We start from the raw sequence: 21211 nt of genomic DNA, 5'->3' as shown, positions 1-21211 counted from the left end.
TTGGTCATAACTTTTCTTCCAAGGAGTAAGGGTCTTTTAATTTCATGGCTGCAATCACCATCTGCAGTGATTTTGGAGCCCCCCAAAATAAAGTCTGACACTGTTTCCCCATCTATTTGCCGTGAAGTGATGGGACTAGATGCCATGATCTTAGTTTTCTGAATGTAGAGCTTTAAGCCAACTTTTTCACTCTCCTCTTTCACTTTCATCAAGAGGCTTTTTAGTTCCCCTTCACTTTCTACCATAAGGGTGGTGTCATCTGCATATCTGAGGTTATTGATATTTCTTCCGGCAATCTTGATTCCAGCTTGTGTTTCTTCCAGCCCAGTGTTTCTCATGATATACTCTGCATATAAGTTAAATTAACCTTCCCTTAAAAAATATTAACATTGTGTGTGAATCTCCTCAAAAGAGCTAGTTATAAGGAAGGACATGGTCAGGAATTGGTGTGGCTTATTTCTTTTTTTTTTTTTTAATTGGGTTGCTGAAATTTTTTTTTTGGCATGTCATTTGGTAACCATTTTCATGGCCAAGGACTATGTGGGCTTCAATCACATGGATTCTAAATTAGAAAAAAATGTTGTCATTGCAGTGTTGTGTTTGAGAAGATGAGCGTTGGGGGTCTTAGTCTATCATTCTGAAGTTGTAGAAGCCCCAGTTCTGGATTGGAAGTGTTGATTCTCTGCCATTTTCAGTGGGGTTTCAAGATGCTATCAAAGGGCCCACATCCATGGAGAATTTTCCAGTCCACAGACCAGTCCACTGTGCATTTTCTAGTACATGGTGATGAGAGCACTTCAGGTGTTCTTTGCTCATCTCCCTGATGCTGCCTATGAACTTGACAAGCACACTGTGCACAAAATACATGTTTTGAATAAGAAATGACTAGAATTGAGGATTTCTCTGGTCATCTAATGGTTAGGACTTGGCAATTTCACTGCCAGGACCTGAGTTCGATCCCTGATCAGGGAGCTAGATCCCAGAAGCCTCACGACCAGAAAAAAACTGACTAGAAGTGCGACATTTTGAAATGTCCTAAATTGACTATGACCGTTACTCAGTACCGCTAATTCTATCCTAAAGTTTGTATATTTGGGGTCATGGTAGGATAACAAACCAGGTCCTTTGTTAAAATCCAGGCTTTTGCATTTAACATCAGATTAATCTGCCTTTATATTGAGGAGTTTTAAAAACTCACATGGAATACTGTATGAAATACTTGGCATAAGTTATCTCATTTAATTATATCAACAACCTTGGGATGTAAGGATCATAAAAGTATTTGTGCTCCTTGTAAAGAATTTGAAACATATAGACAGTTACAAGGAAATCAGTAATCATCCCACCATCTAGAAATAGCCACAGTGAATGATTCTTTTTAAGTTCTTTTTTTATATGCCCTCTAGGAATTTTGAACCTGTTTCTTTCCCTGTAACCTTTGGCTGTGACTGTATATTTGCATATTTTTCTCCTCATCCACATGCATATTAAATTCATTAGCATTAGTCATCTTTGACGCCAATAGAGTGGCATGTGCTCTGAGAGCACTTTTATATCTGCAGTCTCATTGGAGTTTCAACACAGCCCTGTGAGGCCTCAGGACATGTACCTTGGCTCCATTTGTCAGAGGAGATGAAATCCAGAGGGATTAGACAATTTTTACAAGTCATACAACTAGTGACCAAGCTGATCTAAGACCCGTAGTTTCCAGCTTCACTCTTGGTGCTCTTTCCTTTGGGCAAATGAGAGCACAGCCGTAAGTGTTTGCGTTGAACTAATAGTGACCCAGAATGTCTACATCCTGATTCCTGGAACCCGTGTCTTTTGCCTTACCTACCAAAAGGTGTAAATTAAGGATCTCGAGAGGAGGAGTTTATTTTGGATTACCTGGGTGGACCCTAAGCGGGATTATAGGAAAGAGACAGACAGAGGTCAGGTAGACACATGAGAGAGGAGGTGGAGGTATAACTACCAGAGATCGCAGTCAGGCAAGGGACACCTGTAGCCGCCATAACTGGGAAGAGGCCAAAAGGAGATGTTTTTCCTGCACCCTACCCTCTGGAGGGTGTGCGGCCTGGCTGACACCTTCATTTCTGACCTCTGGCCTCCAGAATTGTTAAGAATAAATTTCCCCTTGTTTTAAGTCAGTTTGTAGTAATTTGTTACAGTAGCCACAGGAAACTAATATGTTGTGTAAAAATTCACTGAAAGAACAATGTCACTGCTCGTTATAGAATCAGATAAAGGTAACCAAAGCCCATGGTGAGGTCTGGTAAAGTCACACTCTGTCTTTTCCTGTAGCCTTGTCCCCTCAAAGGAGCCTATATTTGCAGAAAGTAAAAGTGAAGTCGCTCAGTCGTGTCTGACTGTTTGCGACCCCATGAGCTGTAGCCTACCAGGCTCCTCTGTCCATGGGATTCTCCATGCAAGAATACGGGAGTGGGTTGCCATTTCCTTCTCCAGGTGATCTTCCCGACCCAGGGATCGAACGCGGGTCTCCCGCATTGCAGGCAGACGCTTTACCCTCTGAGCCACCAGGGAAGCCCAGACTGCCCCCTAAAAGATAATGCTTGCTTTTTTGGTCATAAGAAACCCCTAAGGACAGCTCACAGGCTATTAAAGATGCCCAAGGTGTGTATGCCCAGCAGTGGGATTGCTGGGTCATAAGGTAGTTCTATTTGCAATTTTTTAAGGAATCTCCACACTGTTCTCCATAGTGGCTGTACTAGTTTGCATTCCCACCAACAGTGTAGGAGGGTTCCCTTTTCTCCACACCCTCTCCAGCATTTATTGCTTGCAGATTTTTGGATCGCAGCCATTCTGACTGGTGTGAAGTGGTACCTCATTGTGGTTTTGATTTGCATTTCTCTAATAATGAGTGATGTTGAGCATCTTTTCATGTGTTTGTTAGCCATCCGTATGTCTTCTTTGGAGAAATGTCTATTTAGTTCTTTGGCCCATTTTTTGATTGGGTCGTTTATTTTTCTGGAATTGAGCTGCATAAGTTGCTTGTATATTTTTGAGATTAGGTGTTTGTCAGTTGCTTCATTTGGGCATACACACCGAGGAAACCAGAATTGAAAGAGACACATGTACCCCAATGTTCATCGCAGCACTGTTTATAATAGCCAGGACATGGAAACAACCTAGATGCCCATCAGCAGATGAATGGATAAGAAAGCTGTGGTACATATACACAATGGAGTATTACTCAGCCGTAAAAAAGAATTCATTTGAATCAGTTCTGATGAGATGAATGAAACTGGAGCCAATTATACAGAGTGAAGTAAGCCAGAAAGAAAAACACCAATACAGTATACTAACACATATATATGGAATTTAGGAAGATGGCAATGACGACCCTGTATGCAAGACAGGGAAAGAGACACAGATGTGTATAACGGACTTTTGGACTCAGAGGGAGAGGGAGAGGGTGGGATGATTTGGGAGAATGACATTCTAACATGTATACTATCATGTAAGAATTGAATCGCCAGTCTATGTCTGACGCAGGATGCAGCATGCTTGGGGCTGGTGCATGGGGATGACCCAGAGAGATGTTATGGGGAGGGAGGTGGGAGGGGGGTTCATGTTTGGGAACGCATGTAAGAATTAAAGATTTTAAAATTTAAAAAATAAAAAAAATTAAAAATTAAAAAAAAAAAAGATGCCCAAGGGGCACTTCAGAGAAGGAGGTTGTGATGACTGGCTGGAAAAATGCCTCCTCACATGGCCAGAGTTCTTGCCGCCTCAACTTTCACTGTGAGCTCCAAGCCTCATACTCAGGATCTCAAAGGGCAGGGTCAGCTCATAAATTTAAATTTGTCAACAGGTGCTTCCTAACTGTGTTTACAACTATATTTTGCATACATAAGGAGATGATAATTCTTTTGAGGGAACAGTTCCTTTCTCCGTAAAAATTGGGGAAAAAAATAACTTCTACATATGTAACATTTTTGGGTGTTAAGAATTAGGTGGATTAATGAGTATAAAGTTACACAAACTAAGGTTCTTTCTGTATACAAGTACCTATTTTGTTGTTCTGAATACAATAATCATTACAGGGTTAGACTACTCTCTACATTCCAGACTTATTCCGATTTTACTAGTGTTTTCGTTAATGTCCTTTTTCTATTCCAGGATCCAGTCTAAGATTTCACATTTAGTTGGTTTGTCTCCTTGGTGTCCTCTGGCCTGTGTTAGTGTCTCAGTCTTAGGTTGTTTTCTTGACCTTGACAATTCTGCTTTACACTGTTCTTGAAGTCTTGTGGGCTGTCCTTTAGTTGGATTTGTTTTTTTCTTGTGGTTGGACTGGGGTAGTAGGTGTTAAGAAAGAGTATATGGAAGTGAAGATCCCCTCTCATGAAGTTTCATGATATGTATTATCTGTTGTGTTGTACCCAGGTGACCTCCCTGATGATATCAATTTTGATCTCTTGGTAAATGGCTTCATCCATTCAGGCTGTCTTAACACAATTCTGTGGATTTGGCTGGCTTATAAACGACAAACATTTACTCTCTCACAGGGTTCTGAAAGCTGGAAAGTCCAAGATTAAGTGCTTCTGGTTTCCTTTGTGTGTGTGTGTAAAATGTTTTGTCTGTTTACAAGGTATTTTTGGAAGCTCTTGTAATGCATTAAGCCTGGTATTGTCATAGCACCTAAGTTTCATGGAAAACAGCAACAAAAATCTCGATGTAGCTCTCATTTGAATAGGTGTGTTTTTTTCTCTTTTTTTGGCTGCACTGGGTCTTTATTGCTGTACTCGGGCTTTCTCTGGTTGCAGTGATTAGAGGCTACTTTCCAGACTCCGCATTTCGGTGGCTTCCCTTGTGCTGAGCACAGGCTCCGTGTCCTCGGGCTTCAGCAGTGGCAGTGGCAGATGCAGCACTAGGGGCTGGCGGGCAGTAGCTGTGGCACATGGGTTTAGTCGCCCTGCAGCGTGTACGATCTTCTGCAGCAGGGATCGAACCTGCGTCTCCTGCTTTAGCTGGTGAATTCTTAACCACGGGGCCTCCAGGAAGTCCTGAAGGGTATTTTTTTATTCTTGGTCTCTTAAGTGTATAGTTTGGATTACTTTGTAGATTGAAAAAAAGTTTTCTTTTCGATCAACATAGTGGCTAATATTTTAGTTTCTGCCCCCCAAATTCAAGATATTTTTTGAATAAAAAAGAGCAGCTTTGAAAATTGGACAAAACTTCTCTCTTCCTCCTCCAACTAGGATTATAAAAATGGGCCGGAATGACAAATAAATATTGATTCTTTTGACTTAACTGACAAACAGCCTTTCTTTGATTAAAGAATTTGAGTTACGGGTTTTATTTTATCTTAAAGGAAGAAGAAACTGTTCTTCTGTCCTAATCAAAGATCCCACCTATGAATTATACTTTTCAGAAAAGAGATGTCAAAATTATTGGGAGGAAATGAAATATTGCAACTACAGACAGTCCCTACATACGAACAAGTTCTGTTCCGAGAGTACTTTTTAAGTCCAGTTTGTTAGTAAGTCCAACAAAGTTAGCCTAGATACCCAACTAACACAATTAGCTATATAGTACGGTACTATAATAAGCTTATAATGCTTTTCACACAAATAATGCATAAAAAAACATGAGAAATAAAACATTTTCCATATTACACACAGTGCCTTGAAAAGTACAGTAGTACAGTAGGGCAGCGGGCACACAGGGGCTGGCATGGAGTGAGCAGGCAAGGGCAGCTACTGACCAGAGGAGGGATGGGCGATGGGGCAGCCGAAGGACCGGCGGCAGTAGGAGACGCAGGGCAAGCTGCACCTTCCCTCGCACGCCTGACGCTGATGGCCCAGGATCTGGTTCTTTGCTGGTTTAGCTTCTGTCTACCCTCTTGAAAAAAACGATCCAGCGACATCTGGGTAGTAGCTGTTATTTCTCGTCATAGAGGACACAGTAGCACTGGATCGCATTCTGAATGGCTGCTGCAAACTCCTTGAGCCGCTGTAAGTTCCCCCGCTGTTCCTCAAAGACTGACGGTGCCTCCTCAAATAAACAAAATCCCCTGCCATCTCCTGTGTCGTGAATCTCTTCAGTTCTCTGTTTACTTCTTCCCTCTTTTCTCTCTTTGTCCTTTCTCTGGGCTTCCAGTGCCATCAGGTCTCTAACTTGTATTTGCATCTTTGAAAGTTCGCAACTTGAAGGTTCATATGTAGGGGACTTATGTAATCAGAGTTGCAGGCATTTTTTTCTTTTTAAGGTGTGTAGGTTCATTGCATAGGACATAACACCAGTTGGTGAAACCAGGTATCTTAAAAGGATTCTTTGTAAATATACATAGAACTTTTAATGGCAGCTTAGTGCAAAATACAGCATTATATGTTTTGACACAGATCTTACTAGAAACGAAAGACAAATTTGCAGTTGTACCTTAAAAGTTGTCTTTGCATAAGAGTGTTTGCTCTTCTGCAGCTATAGGGGAATATGAAACATTTTCTCCTTATCTGTCTGAGATTTTCTTTGTTGTTGTTGTTGTTGACAGCTAGGAATCTACAGCTGCATTACTAAATTCTAAAGTTGCATTGGATACCATGGGGATTAAAAGGCAGGTCGGAGAAGGTTAAGCTTTTAATTTTTTCAGAACTTGTCCACATTTTCACAAAACATGAAGGTATAACTTTAAGCATCTACAGTGATTTCCTACTGGAATACTAGTAGTCTGGGCTGACAATGAGGAAGCTAGAATTCATTGACTCTGATAACAGACAGGTCCATAGTTGACCAACTTGGCTGCATCCAATTCCTCACTCTCAGCCCAACTCGCAGCAAATCCTGGCTTGCCGCCCTTCCACTGCCAAGTCCAGAGGAAGCCAGGGCTTCAGTGTCACTGGCCTCACTTTAAGTCCATCTCTGAAACCATTGTGGCTAAGGACACACAGGCCTCTAATGGGCTATATCTGGGTCACTTGTTGGGCTCAGTGGTAAAGTTGCCTCTTTCTGGCCTTGAGACTGGGGGCAGGGCAGTCATTTAAGGAAAATCAGGTGCTATTGCCAAAAGATAGACAAAATAGTTACTGGACAGCAATAATAATGTCGGGTCATTGATAGAGATTTTCCTATCCAAATTTAGTATCCAAAGTGAAAGTGAAGTCACTCAGTCGTGTCCGACTCTTTGCGATCCCCATGGACTATAGCCTACAATGCTCCTCCGTCCATGAGATTTTCCAGGCAAGAGTACTGGAGTGGGTTGCCATTTCCTTCTCCAGAGGATCTTCCCAACCCAGGGATCAAACCTGGGTCTCCCGCATTGTAGGCAGATGCTTTACCATCTGATCCACCAGGGAAGTCCTGGAACAGGTTTCAATGCATAATATTTTAAAGCTAAGTGGTAAATTATGGTCCCTTTGAAAACCACATTTAAAAATGAATTCTAACAAAGAAACAAAAGTTTCTCTATTCTTAAGAGTACCTGAATCTAAATCTGTATTCCAGTTTTGAAATCTTTTATATTTTTTATTTTTTGCTATATGCTGATTCTTAGTTGTGGCTGATTCTTAGTTTGATTTTCATTGCAGTGTGCAAACTCCTCGTTGTGGCATGTGGGACCTAGTTCCCTGACCAGGGATCAGACCCGGGGCCCTCTGCATTGGGAGCACAGAGTCTTAGCCACTGGACTGCCATGGAAGTCCCAGAATCTACTTCTAAAGCAAATCTAGGATTAACCACAATTACAAATTGGCCATATGAACAGAACTAAACTCTGAAGAACTATATTTCTATCTTCATTTCTGTTTCTCATTTACATGTGAAAGTATACACATGCCTAGTTAGTTTTCATTTTAAAGATTGTGTGTGGGATATAAGTAAATAGCACAGAAGAACCAATTTTCATTCACATTCTAGATCTTCCAATTACTGGCTTAATTGCTCTGTGCCTCAGGTTTCCCATCTGTAAAATGGGGGTGACATGGCAATATAATAGGATGGTTGTAAGGATGAGATAGTCCACATAAAGGTGGTTTTTATAGATTGGCCACTGACATATAGAACTCTTTTGCTACAGTGTCATTATTTAGTGCTTTTTTTTTTCCTTTTGGCCGCACCACGTGGCATGTGTGGCTAATTCTCCCACCAGCTATGAAACTTGTGCCCCCTGCTTTGAAAGCATGGAGTCTTAACCACTGGACCACCAGAGAAGTCCCCTCTCAGTGCTTCTTACTGATAACAAATATTCTTGTTTGAATTTTTTTGAAATTTCTTATATTAGAATTTAATATTAAATTTTTGTCTTACTGGCTTGATTTATTTAAAAAATGGTATTGAACCTCCACTATCACTAAAATGCTTGGATAACTTGGGGACCCAGAATAAGGAATGGAGAGAATAGTCTCCTCACAAAGGATTTAAGTGGGGAGGTAAAAACACACATTATCCCATGCATGATAATATGGCTAGGGTATTGTGGAAATGCCAGTTATCACATAAACTTCACTTGTCAGCAGTGTATTCCCTGAGAATTTGCTGTGTAAATACCAATTATGTCTGTAAAATACAAATTTGGAATCCTTTTAAGATTTTTAGACAGTCTTTTTTATGGCAACTAAGAATTGTAAAATTGAGAGACTAATTTTTTCTTTTGTTCTTTTTTTTTTTTTTTTCCAGTATTTGAAAGATGTATGGAGATCCTGAAACCTTCAGACATAAGACAACTTCCAGCAACTTCAGGAGAAGTTTGTCTACACTCAGGCTGCAGTATTTTCAGCAAACATCACTGGACGGTGGGCAAAGGCCCTATCTTTTGGTGGAATGAAAAATTTGAGCCAGTGAAGCCAAATTCTCATTGCAAGCAGCATGCTTGACTCCTTGCTCACTGCAAACAGGCATTTAAAATGTGAATTTGAAATCGGGTGTCTCCATTACTACCAGCTAGTATGGCATCATAGGTGTTTCCTAAGTTTTAAGTCTTGGGGGGAAAAAAAATACTCCACTAACATCTGCCATCTCCACCAGGAACTCTTTTCTGGAAGCTCCATTTATGTGTGTTCCCACTCTTCTCCCCATCTTCTGCACAATCACGTGCTCTTCTGAAGTAAAAATAAGGTCTTGGAGTACGTAAGTCCCAGACTTAACAAAAAGAAATAAAGCTATTATTTTCCCAGTCTCTTGGCCATCACAATGTCTTACAGTTAAAAGCCACCAAAAAACTATTTTTAAAACACCTTGGAATAAGTGAGAAGAAATGGCACACCCATCACAAAACATATATAGTTTAAAAGTTGCAATTTTTTCTCAGTGGGTATCACTTGTAATAAAAATGAACTAGGGGCCAAAATATAAAACCAAAATGAAGCAGCTATATGTAGTTATTAATTTCTAGTTCGAACTGTAACTGAATACTGTGGCTTCATATGTATTATTTTATACTATACTTTTCCCATTATTGATGGTTTGGACTTTAATAAGAAATTCCATAGTTTTTAATATCACAAATGAGAATATTTGAACAGTGTATTCTAGAAAGCAATATACTAACTAAAGTGAATGCTTGTATATAATATAGCCTTAATCCTTTTTCTCTAATGCCTTAACTGTCAAATAATTAAAACTTTTAAAAAGCCTAGGGTTATAGTCAGCATGCTAGACTGAGAGGTAAACACTGATTGATGAGAACAGGTACTGATGCTGTCAGTGTTTAGCACTATGTGTTTAGCTGTGTTTATGCTCCAGAAGTGCAATATTAGACACTAGCTAGATAGTACTGCTGCCTTGTGTAACTCCAAAGAGAAAAAAACAGAATTTGATTAACCGAGTGCACATGTTCCTTTAAGTTACTCTTAATGTCCTTAGCTTGAATGCAATGCCATACAGATTCATGTGGCTGCTATTTTTATTTACTTTGCATTATTTTGATTAATACCTTCAATGGAAAGCCAAACATTCCCTCTTCACTGACCAGTAATGGCCCTTTAACTGCAGTAGGAAAAATAAGAAAAACCATGTTGTGTGAAAATTGGTGATAACTGGCACTTAAGATCATAAAAATAGTTCTTTATACTTGGCTGCCTTAAGATGCTGTTTGCCCAGAGCTCTGAAAGACTTTAAGATAGGCAGTAATACTACAATACTACTGAATTTTTGTAGAATTGTTACATTTGATAATAAAACTTGCCTGTTGAATCTCCATGTTTGCATTCTGTTTTGTAATTAGAAGAGTTACGGGTAGTAGGTGAAGGGTGTGGTGGGTAAAGCCGCCTTTCCTGAGGTGGTAGGATATTTCCTTAAGTTACTGTGAGTATTTGTAGGTGTGCTCTCTTGTGTCTGACTCTTTGCGACCCCATGAACTGTAGCCCGCCAGGCCTCTCTGTCCATGGAATTTTCCAGGCAAGAATACTGGATTGGGTTGCCATTTCCTTTTCCAGGGGATCCTCCTGACCCAGGGAATCGAACCTGCATATCCCATACTTCCTGCATTACAGGCAGATTCTCTATTGCTGAAACACAGGGGAAGCTATCAATGATTAATGCACTCCAGATACAGATTAAACAACCAGCCTTAGAGTATAAATCATTGAGACTTTGATCCCAAAATTCTTAAAACTGTAGTCATAGTTATTAATATGTAGTCCTTGCATCTCATTATTAGAGCTCTGTTTGCTTGATAATTTGAAAACTTATTGGAGCCACATAAGACATTTCTTAAAAGCCATATAATAAAAGATAGAACTCTAGTGTTTCTGAATCCCACAGACTTCTTTATTCCAGTTTCTCTGCTAATTCTGAGTTCTCCAATATTCTCTCATCCAAATTTTATCCATTTTTTAGGAACCAGGTTAAGACTTGCCTGACTTCCGTTATACAGTTACATATATTGACCATATCGTTATTTGATGTATGTACTCTTTATGGAGTTCGATTCAAGATCTAGTACATTTTTACACACATGATCTTGTTAAGTACTCATCAAGTGAAGTTTAGTTCACCTGGGACACTTTTGCAATCTCAGTCCTTGCCCATATCATTTGTAAGAGTGAAGCAATTGCTTTCCGGTTTGTGCTTCAGCTTTGGGTGTGAAGAGGGAGCAGAGCCCTCTGGGTAATCTAAGGTTCTGCTCCAGGTTCCTGTACCTTTATGTCTGGTAGGCATTTAATGCCCAGCTATTCCTTGCCTTAAAGAAAAACAGGTTGCCTAGGCTAAGGAGATAGCTATTTACCTCCTTGAAATAGTACCTCATATAGTTGCTCTTAAGGCAGAAAAAGAACATAGGCGATGGTATGAGATTAAGAAAGGCCGGTGGGAGAGAATTGAGAATAGAGAGTATATATTAAAAAAAAAATCTTAAAATCTGTCTCTTAGGTTTATAGTTGGTTACATAATTTCTGTTCCTCTCTCTGCTTCCCCCAGCTCTTTGGGGAAAATGTTTTTAACATACACAAAAATAGAATGATGGCCACCAAGCCTCTATCCAGCTTCAACAATTACAAACTCAAAGCCAATCTTGCCTATAGATGGATTATATCATCAATTGTTAAGTCTGTTACATACAGGATTATATGTAGTTATATTGTTCAGTCACTATGTCGTGTCTGACTGTGATACCATGAACTGCATGCAGCATGCCAGGTTTCTCTGGCCTTCATTACCTCCCCAGGTTTGCTCAGACATGTCTATTGAGTCAGTGAGGCCATGCAACCATCTCATCCTCTGTGGCTTCCTTCTCTTTCCCTCAGTCTTCCCCAGTGTCAGGGTTTTTTCTAATGTGTCAGCTCTTTGCATCAGGTGGCCAAAGTATTGGAGCTTCAGCATCCATCCTCCCAATGAATATTCAGGGTTGATCTCCTTTAGGATTGACTGATTTGATCTTGCTGTCCAAGGGACTCTCAAGAGTCTTCTCCAGCAGCACCACAGATTGAAAGCATCAGTTCTTTGGCACACAGCCTTCTTTATGGTCCAACTCTCACATCCATACATGACTATTGAAAAAACCATAGCTTTGACTATTCAGACCTTTGTCTGCAAAGTGGTATCTGCTTTTTAGTATTGTCTAGGTTTGTCATAGCTATTCTTCCAAGGAACAAGTGTCTTAATTGCATGGCTGCAGTCACCATCCACATTGACTTTGGAGCCCAAAATGAAATCTGACACTGTTTCTGCATTTTCCCCATCTATTTGCCATGAAGTGATGGGATTGGATGCCATGATCTTAGTTTTTTGAATGCTGAGTTTTAAGCCAGCTTTTTCTCTCTTTCACTGTCAAGAGGCTTTTTAGTTCTCTTCACCTTCTGCCATTAAAGTGGCATCATCTGCATATCTGAGGTTGTTGATATTTCTCCTAGCAATCTTGATTCCAGCTTGTGATTCATCCAGCCCAGCATTTTTCATTATGTTCTCTGCATATAAGTTAAATAAGCAGGGTGACAATATACATCCTTGAAGTATCCTTTCCCAGTTTAGAACCATGTCCAGTTCTAACTGTTGCTTCTCATCCTGTATACAGGTTTCTCAGGAAGCAGGTAATGTGGTCTGGTATTCCCATCTCATTAAGAATATTGCACAGTTTGTTGTGATCTGCATAGCCAAAGGCTTTAGCATAGTCCATAAAGCAGAAATAGATGATTTTTTGAAATTCCTTTCCTTTTCCGTGATCCACTGTATGTTGGCAATTTGATCTTTGGTTCCTCTGCCTTTTCTAAATCCAGCTTGTACATCTGAAGTTCTCCGTTCACATGCTGCTGAAGCCTATCATGAAGGAATTTGAGCATAATCTTGCTGGCCTGTGAAATGATTGCAACTGTTCAGTAGTTTGAATATTCTTTGGCATTGCCTTTCTTTGGAATTGGAATGAAAACGGACCTTTTCCAGATTATATAGATTATCCATATTTCTTTCCACTTTTCCCACTGTTGTATTATTTTGAAGCAAATTCTTTGGGCCAAGATTAAAATGGAACTCCAAGTATAAAACTGGGCCATGGCAGGAATTGTTTTAATGAGCAGTGTGTGTGCTCAGTCATGTCTGACTCTTTGTGACCCCATGGATGGTAGCTCACAGACTCCTCTGTCCAGGGAATTTTCCAGGCAAGAATCCTGGAGCGGGTTGCCATTTCCGCCCCAGGGATAGAACTCAAATCTCTTGGATCTCCTGCATTGGCAGGCAGATTCTTTACCACTGCACTACCTGGGAAGCTTCTTAGTGAGAAGAGGCAAAGGCTAAATAGGACTGAACTGGTAGAAATGATTCGGTTTCTGAATTTCTGCAGTTGTGTTTTGTAATCCATTCCCTATCCCATGTGCCAATATGAGACACAGACTAGACAGGATATGGTGTAAGCTGAGGACTGGAAGGCCACAGGATGGAATTTAGGAATGAGAGCCCTGAAGGAGTACCATAGGGAGAAATTGTTTTCCTACATTTTTGCTGCCTTCTTTAAGTGAATTTTGAGGCCAAGATCCTAAGGGATCAAAGGTTCAAAAACAAATGACTAGCTCCTAACTTAGAAAAATTAAAGGGAAATGTCCATATTTCCGTGTACTTCCCCTCAGTTACTTTATGTGGAAAGTGGAGGGATATTTCAAGCCAAAACCAAGCTGATAATCATTACCTTGGAAGAGTATACAATCAAAAAAACACTGAGAATATGTATAAATTATATTATACATATATTAAAAGCACAATAAAAAGCACTGTGTAGGTTAAATGATTCTTCACAATAACCTATTAGATGGCGCTGGTGGTAGAGAACCACCTGCCGATGCAGGAAACATAAGAGACTCAGGCTTTATCCCTCCGTCAGGAGGATCCCCTGCAGGAGAGCACGGCAACCCACCCCAGTATTCCCACCTGAAGAATCCCATGGACAGAGGAGACTGGCAGGCGACAGTCCATGGGGTGGCAGAGAACCGGACTCTATTGAGGCGACTTAGCATTTATTAACAATAGCAACACTATTATTATTTTTACTGACCAGGAAATTAAGTGTAGGTGAAGTAGTGTCTGTCATGGCTGCCCAGAGGTACAGGAAAGGATCTAGAAGATAAAGATTTGGAGTCTAGTTGATGTGATTAGTGCTCTCATAGCTGCTGCTTAGCAGTTCTGGCTCTTTTCCTAGCATTGCACAAATACAATCCATCATTACGGAGTCATAGAGTTGGGCTTCAAAATGTTCCTTTGGTCTGCCTTTTCATGTTATTACCACCGTGCCATCAGTTCAGCTGCTGAATTATTCAGCAGCTACGTACTGTTGCTGTGCTAGAAGGCAATGTTGATAAATGAGTAGCAAAGCTGCTAATTACACACTCAAATTTGAGCCAGTGTTTTTTAACCCATATGCAACCAATATGATAGTGGCGTTAAACACTAGAAACATATTTTAAAAAATCAACGTGGAATTTTCATCTTGTTCTGGACGGTTCTCAGCGTATATGGGTGACAGAGACAGAGAAAGAGATTCATCCTTCCTTCCCTGATGGTGTTTCTCATGGTTTCTTCCTTAGCCACCTTCTCTGTTTTCTGGGCAAGTTCGCTAACTTACTTCTGCATTCTTCTTTGGAGCTACCAGCTTCTAAACCCAACAATTCAATGGACATTTATTTATATTTAAATATCTCTCTGGGCATTTCAAATGCAACATGTTAAAACAAACATATCTTTCTATGTTAGCAGGTCTGAAAACCTGCTACTTATCTTTACTTCAGGAACCAGCACCACATAGTATCAGGTATTAATGTTAAGAAAGCCATTTGTAACTTCCTCACCTCACCATCCTCATCATCAGTATTTCTCACCAGTTCTTTGCCTCATTATTGAAACTGTGCATCAAATTCTGCTTTCCTCTATTGCCAGAATGCTTTTTTATAAGAATAATATTCCAAATTATTACATTTTAAAATAAAAATGTTTATTTATTTATTTGGCTGCACTGGTCTTTAGTTGCAGCATGCTGAATCCTTAGCTTCAGCATATGAACTCATAGTTGTAGTATCTAGTTCCCTAACCAGGGATTGAACCTGGGCCCTGGGCATTGGGAGTGCGGAGTCTTAGCCACTGGACCACCAGGGAAGTCTCTGATTACATGTTTTGAAACCACTTTATTGAAGTATTATTGAGATATAAAGACTGTACTTAATATGCAACTTGGTGAGTTGGATCATTGAAAAAGCAAGAGAGTTCCAGAAAAACATCTACTTCTGCTACAGTGTGGGAGACCTGGGTTCGATCCCTGGGTCGGGAAGTTCCATGGAGAAGGAAAAGGCAACCCACTCCAGTACTCTTGCCTAGAAAATCCCATGGACGGAGGAGCCTCGTGTCTGTGGGGTTGCAAAGAGTTGGACACGACTAAGTGACTTCACTTTCACTTTCACTTTTCTGTTTCATTGACTGTCCCAAGGCCTTTGACTGTGTGGATCACTACAAACTGTGGAAAATTCTTAAAGAGATGGGAATACCAGAGTACCTTACCTGCCTCCTGAGAAAACTGTATGCAGGTCAAGAAGCAACAGTTATAACCAGACATGGAACAACAGACTGGTTCAAAGGAGTGACTTGGGAAAGGAGTGTGTCAAAACTGAATATTGTTACCCTGCTTATTTAACTTGTATGCAGAGTACCTCATGAGAAATGCCAGACTGGATGAAGCACAAGCTGGATTCAAGATTGCCATGAAAAATATCAATAACCTCAGATATGCAGATGACACCACCCTTATGGCAGAAAGTGAAGAGGAACTAAAGAGCCTCTTGATGAAAGTGAAAGAGGAGAGTGAAGAAGTCGGCTTAAAACTCAACATTCAAAAAACTAAGATCATGACATCCCGTCCCATCACTTCATGGCAAAGAGATGGGGAAACAGTAGAAACCGTGACAGACTTTATTTTTTTGGCCTCCAAAATCACTGCCGATGGTGGCTGCAGCCATGAAATTAAAAGATGCTTGCTCCTTGGAAGAAAAATTTTGACAAACTTAGACAGTGTATTTAAAAGCAGAAACATCACTTTGCTGACAAAGGTCTGTATAGCCAGGGCTATGGTTTTTCCAGGGGTCATGTATGGATGTGAGAGTTGGGCCATGAAGAAGGCTGAGTGCCAAAGAATTGATGCTTTTGAACTGTGGTGTTGGAGAAGACTCTTGAGAGTCCCTTGGATTGCAAGGAGATCCAACCAGTCAGTCCTAAAGGAAATCAACCCTGAACATTCACTGGAAGGATTGATGCTGAAGCTGAAACTCCAATGCTTTGGCCATCTGATGCGAAGAGCCATCTCATTGGAAAAGATCCTGATGCTGGGAAAGACTGAGGGCAGGAGGAGAAGGGGGCAACAGGACAAGATGGTTGGATGGCATCCCTGACTCAATGGACATGAGTTTGAGCAAGCTCCAAGAGATGGTGAAGGACAGGGGAGCTGGCGTGCTACAGTCCATGGGGTCACAGAGTCAGTCAAGACTGAGCGACTTAATAGCATACTAGGTAAGCATATTAGTGAAACCATCACCACAATCAATACTACAAATATCTATCACCTCCAAAAATTTCTTCCCACCCTCTTTAACTTTTGTGTGGGTGTGTGATAAGAACACAACAAAGTGATTATGTGTTCTTCACATCTTTTCTACTAAAGGTTTCCATTTGCTGTTTAAAATACCCAAACGTATTACTCATGCTATCGGGTGAGCTGACTTCTGCCTGCCTCTTGAGTTTTATTCAGGTACCTTACCCTCATGCTCTACACTTTGTTGTCTTTTTTCCTGGTTGTTGCAGGAGTGATGCACTGTTTTTTGTTTTTGTTTTTTTTTTTCTGTTATCTTTCTCTTCACTGACTAACTACTATGCAGAATCTTACCTTTCTAAGGAAGGCCTTTCCTGACTCACTAGACTCTATAAATTTCCCTATAATCTGCTCCCCAGATTGTAGCTTCAGTCAAGGTAAACTGTATCTTCTTTCCCTCTGAATCGTTCCTGACTAGGCAGCACTTCCTAGGGAATAAGTATCTGTTGAATGAATAAGTGTATGTTCATTCCTGCAGGTGAAAAGGAATATGCTTTATGCAGTTTTCCTTTAAAGTTGTCTATAAATTTAAATCTTAAAAGTAAAAAATTGTTTTTCTTTAGCACCAGTTAAAATGTTAGTGTTATCTAGTTATTAACAGTATGCTTTTTACACTAAAATGTAAAGTCAGAGTCACCTTTCACATTGATGTACACATCCAAAGAGAAAGTTTGGTATAAAATTCACCCAAACATGATTTTGGATGCCTCTGCCATCTCCAGGACTCACAGTGACTTTTCAGGGTCCTATTCTCAACCAGAGTGCTTATGTGGAACTGTAACAAGATTTTTAAAATTTATCTGTATTTAAATGATGTCATAATTGGTGAACAGATTTTTGGTCTTTGTTTTTTTTTCTTTTTTACTGTATTAAGAAAAAAATACCATGGCAATTACCCTGTTACACTTAAATTGTTATGGTGATACATCGTAATTTTGTTGGGAAAACTTTTCCCCCGACAATCACTGTATGCTTTTGGTTTTAAGATATATCTGTACTTTGGAAGTGCAACTAGTCCTCCACACAGCTGGTCTAGATACACCCGATCAGTCATCTGCAGTGATTGGCTGGGTGAGAAGTTGATCAATGGTAGCTCTAGGAGGCACCAGGCCCATCCAAGGTCTAGCTGGAACCATTTTCAGGGTGAGAAGACAGCATCAGCAGTTTCACGTATCAGTGCTTGAGGAATGGCAGATTCTTTTCTGAATTCGTAATTGATGTACTCGGAATCCACCTGCTATGCCTTCCCTCTATCGTGAGAAAGACTTTAATCTGTTATTTACATGGGTCCAGAATGCTGGAGAGTTATCAATGCTCGGGAGCTGCTCATGGGGCAATCTCAGTCCATAAATAGGGCTGACAAAGGAACGAAAGCCAAACCAAACCAAAAGCAGCATACTTAATTCAATGGAAATTTCAAATAAACAACGAGTAGTTTTTAGCTTAAGCTGGCCCAAATATTGCATGGAGCATATTATACTAAAGTGTCCTATATTATCTGCAATTCTAATATTCATTCAACTAAATTTCACAAATATTTATTTACTTACTTACCTGAGGGCTTACTTACCTGCAAGAAGAGAGGATGAAATCTTGGTCTACTAAACTAGAAGCTTTGTCTGGGAAAATCTTAAAAATAAGCCATTTAGTACCACTAATTTTTTTAATCAATAAATGAAAGAATGTGTTTAATTAATGAATTAATGATTTCTTACAACTAACTGGTTAAAAAAAAAGTCTTTTCCTGGAGGAGTTTTAACTGTAGGAAAAAAGTATACTTTAGAAATGTCCTAGAGTTCAACTGTCTATGTTCAATTGTCCTATGTTCAATTTAAAAATATTTAAATAGAATACACATTGTTTAATGTTTCCCCACTGGCGAGGCTTATACAGTTTCCCAGTTTGACTATTGCTTTGTATGACTGTAATTCTCCCAGTTAGTGGAAGAGGAAGACAGCCGATCCTTGTGAGTGATAACAGAGCAAATATATTCAGGAGGCACCGAAGTACAGCTTCAAACAATCAGGAAAAAGTGAGGGCTGCTTGAGAAACAACTGCAGGAGCCACTGACAATATAGCCCTTTATTTCCTCTTTTACAGAAAAAAAGTAATCCATAGTCACAAGAAGAACTAACAAGCTAAGACAAAACAGCATCTACTCATAGTTTTCATGGTTAGTGTGAAACATACAACTTATCTAAGACATCCACAGCTCATAATATTAGTTCAGTCAGTTCAGTTCATTCGCTCAGTCATGTCCGACTCTTTGCGACCCCCTGAATCGCAGCACCCCAGGCCTCCCTGTTCATCACCAACTCCAAGAGTTCACTCAAACTCATGTGCATCGAGTTGGTGATGCCATCCAGCCATGTCATCCTCTGTTGTCCCCTTCTCCTCCTGCCCACAATCCCTCCCAGCATCAGAGTCTTTTCCAATGAGTCAATTCTTCCCATGAGGTGGCCAAAGTACTAGAGTTTCAACTTTAGCATCATTCCTTCCAAAGAAATCCCAGGGTTGGTTGGAACTCATTGCAGTCTAAGGGACTCTCAAGAGTCTTTTCCAACACCACAGTTCAAAAGCATCAATTCTACAGCGCTCAGCCTTCTTCACAGCCCAACTCTCACAACCATGCATGACCAAGGAAAAACCATAGCCTTGACTAGACGAACCTTAGTCGGCAAAGTAATGTCTCTGATTTTGAATATGCTATCTAGGTTGGTCATAACTTTTCTTCCAAGGAGTAAGCATCTTTTAATTTCATGGCTGGAATCACCATCTGCAGTGATTTTGGAGCCCCCCAAAATCAAAGTCTGACACTGTTTCCACTGTTTCCCCATCTATTTCCCATGAAGTGATGGGACCGGATGCCATGATCTTCGTTTTCTGAATGTTGAGCTTTAGGCCAACTTTTTCACCTTCCTCTTTCACTTTCATCAAGAGGCTTTTTAGTTCCTCTTCACTTTCTGCCATAAGGGTGGTGTCATCTGCATATCTGAGGTTATTGATCTTTCTCCCAGCAATCTTGATTCCGGCTTGTGTTTCTTTCAGTCCAGCGTTTCTCATGATGTATTCTGCATAGAAGTTAAATAAGCAGGGTGACAATATACAGCCTTGACGTACACCTTTTCCTATCTGGAACCAGTCTGTTGTTCTATGCCCAGTTCTAACTGTTGCTTCCTGACCTGCATACAGATTTCTCAAGAGGCAGGTCAGGTGGTCTGGTATTCCCATCTCTTTCAGAATTTTCCACAGTTTATTGTGATCCACACAGTCAAAGGCTTTGGCATAGTCCGTAAAGCAGAAATAGATGTTTCTCTGGAACTCTCTTGCTTTTTCCATGATCCAGCAGATGTTGGCAATTTGATCTCTGGTTCCTCTGCCTTTTCTAAAACCAGCTTGAACATCAGGAAGTTCACGGTTCACGTATTGCTGAAGCCTGGCTTGGAGAATTTTGAGCATTTCTTTACTAGCATGTGAGATGAGTGCAACTGTGCAGTAGTTTGAGCATTCTTTTGCATTGCCTTTCTTTGGGACTGGAATGAAAAACTGACTTTTTCCAGTCTTGTGGCCACTGCTGAGTTTTCCAAATTTGCTGGCATATTGAGTGCAGCACTTTCACAGCATCATCTGTCAGGATTTGAAATAGCTCAACTGGAATGCGATCACCTGCACTAGCTTTGTTTGTAGCGATGCTCTCCAAGGCCCACTTGACTTCACATTCCAGGATGTCTGGCTCTAGATGAGTGATCACACCATCATGATTATCTGGGTCGTGAAGATCTTTTTTGTACAGTTCTGTGTATTCTTGCCACCTCTTCTTAATATCTTCTGCTTCTGTTAGGTCCAGACCATTTCTGTCCTTTATCAAGCCCATCTTTGCATGAAATGTTCCCTTGGTATCTCTAATTTTCTTGAAGAGATCTCTAGTCTTTCCCATTCTGTTCTTTTCCTCTATTTCTTTGCATTGATCCCTAAAGGAGGCTTTCTTTTCTCTTCTTGCTATTCTTTGGAACTCTGCATTCAGATGCTTATATGTTTTATTTTCTCCTTTGCTTTTTGCCTCTCTTCTTTTCACAACTATTTGTAAGGCCTCCCCAGACAGCCATTTTGCTTTTTTGCATTTCTTTTCCATGGGGATGGTCTTGATCCCTGTCTCCTGTACAATGTCACGAACCTCATTCCATAGTTCATCAGGCACTCTATCTATCAGATCTAGGCCCTTAAATCTATTTCTCACTTCCACTGTATAATCATAAGGGATTTGATTTAGGTCATACCTGAATGGTCTAGCGGTTTTCCCTACTTTCTTCAATTTAAGTCTGAATTTGGTAATAAGGAGTTCATGATCTGAGCCACAGTCAGCTCATGGTCTTGTTTTTGTTGACTGTATAGAGCTTCTCCATCTTTGGCTGCAAAGAATATAATCAATGTGATTTCGGTGTTGACCATCTTGTGATGTCCATGTGTAGAGTCTTCTCTTGTGTTGTTGGAAGAGGGTGTTTGCTATGACCAGTGCATTTTCTTGGCAAAACTCTATTAGTCTTTGCCCTGCTTCATTCCGCATTCCAAGGCCAAATTTGCCTGTTACTCCAGGTGTTTCTTGACTTCCTACTTTTGCCTTCCAGTCCCCTGTAATGAAAAGGACATCTTTTTTGGGTGTTAGTTCTAAAAGGTCTTGTAGGTCTTCATAGAACCGTTCAACTTCAG

General features: G+C 40.3%; 1 protein-coding gene across 9 annotated transcripts in view; it reads left to right on the top strand.

Annotated features, from left to right (window-relative positions):
- Positions 1-10152, top strand: part of ESRP1 (epithelial splicing regulatory protein 1) — a 61396-nt gene extending 51244 nt beyond the window's left edge. For all 9 annotated transcript variants that reach the window (XM_069600617.1, XM_069600612.1, XM_069600615.1 and 6 more), the window contains one exon: positions 8632-10152. In XM_069600617.1, coding sequence (XP_069456718.1) covers positions 8632-8638 — 7 coding nt within the window. In that variant the 3' untranslated portion in view covers positions 8639-10152. The remainder of the gene's footprint in view (positions 1-8631) is intronic.
- Positions 10153-21211: the final 11059 nt, after the last annotated feature.

The sequence above is a fragment of the Ovis canadensis genome, chromosome 9, assembly GCF_042477335.2.
Source record: "Ovis canadensis isolate MfBH-ARS-UI-01 breed Bighorn chromosome 9, ARS-UI_OviCan_v2, whole genome shotgun sequence".
Classification (NCBI taxonomy): domain Eukaryota; kingdom Metazoa; phylum Chordata; class Mammalia; order Artiodactyla; family Bovidae; genus Ovis; species Ovis canadensis.
The sequence above is the reverse complement of the archived record's forward strand: the minus strand, read 5'-3'. Positions and strand labels throughout refer to the sequence as shown.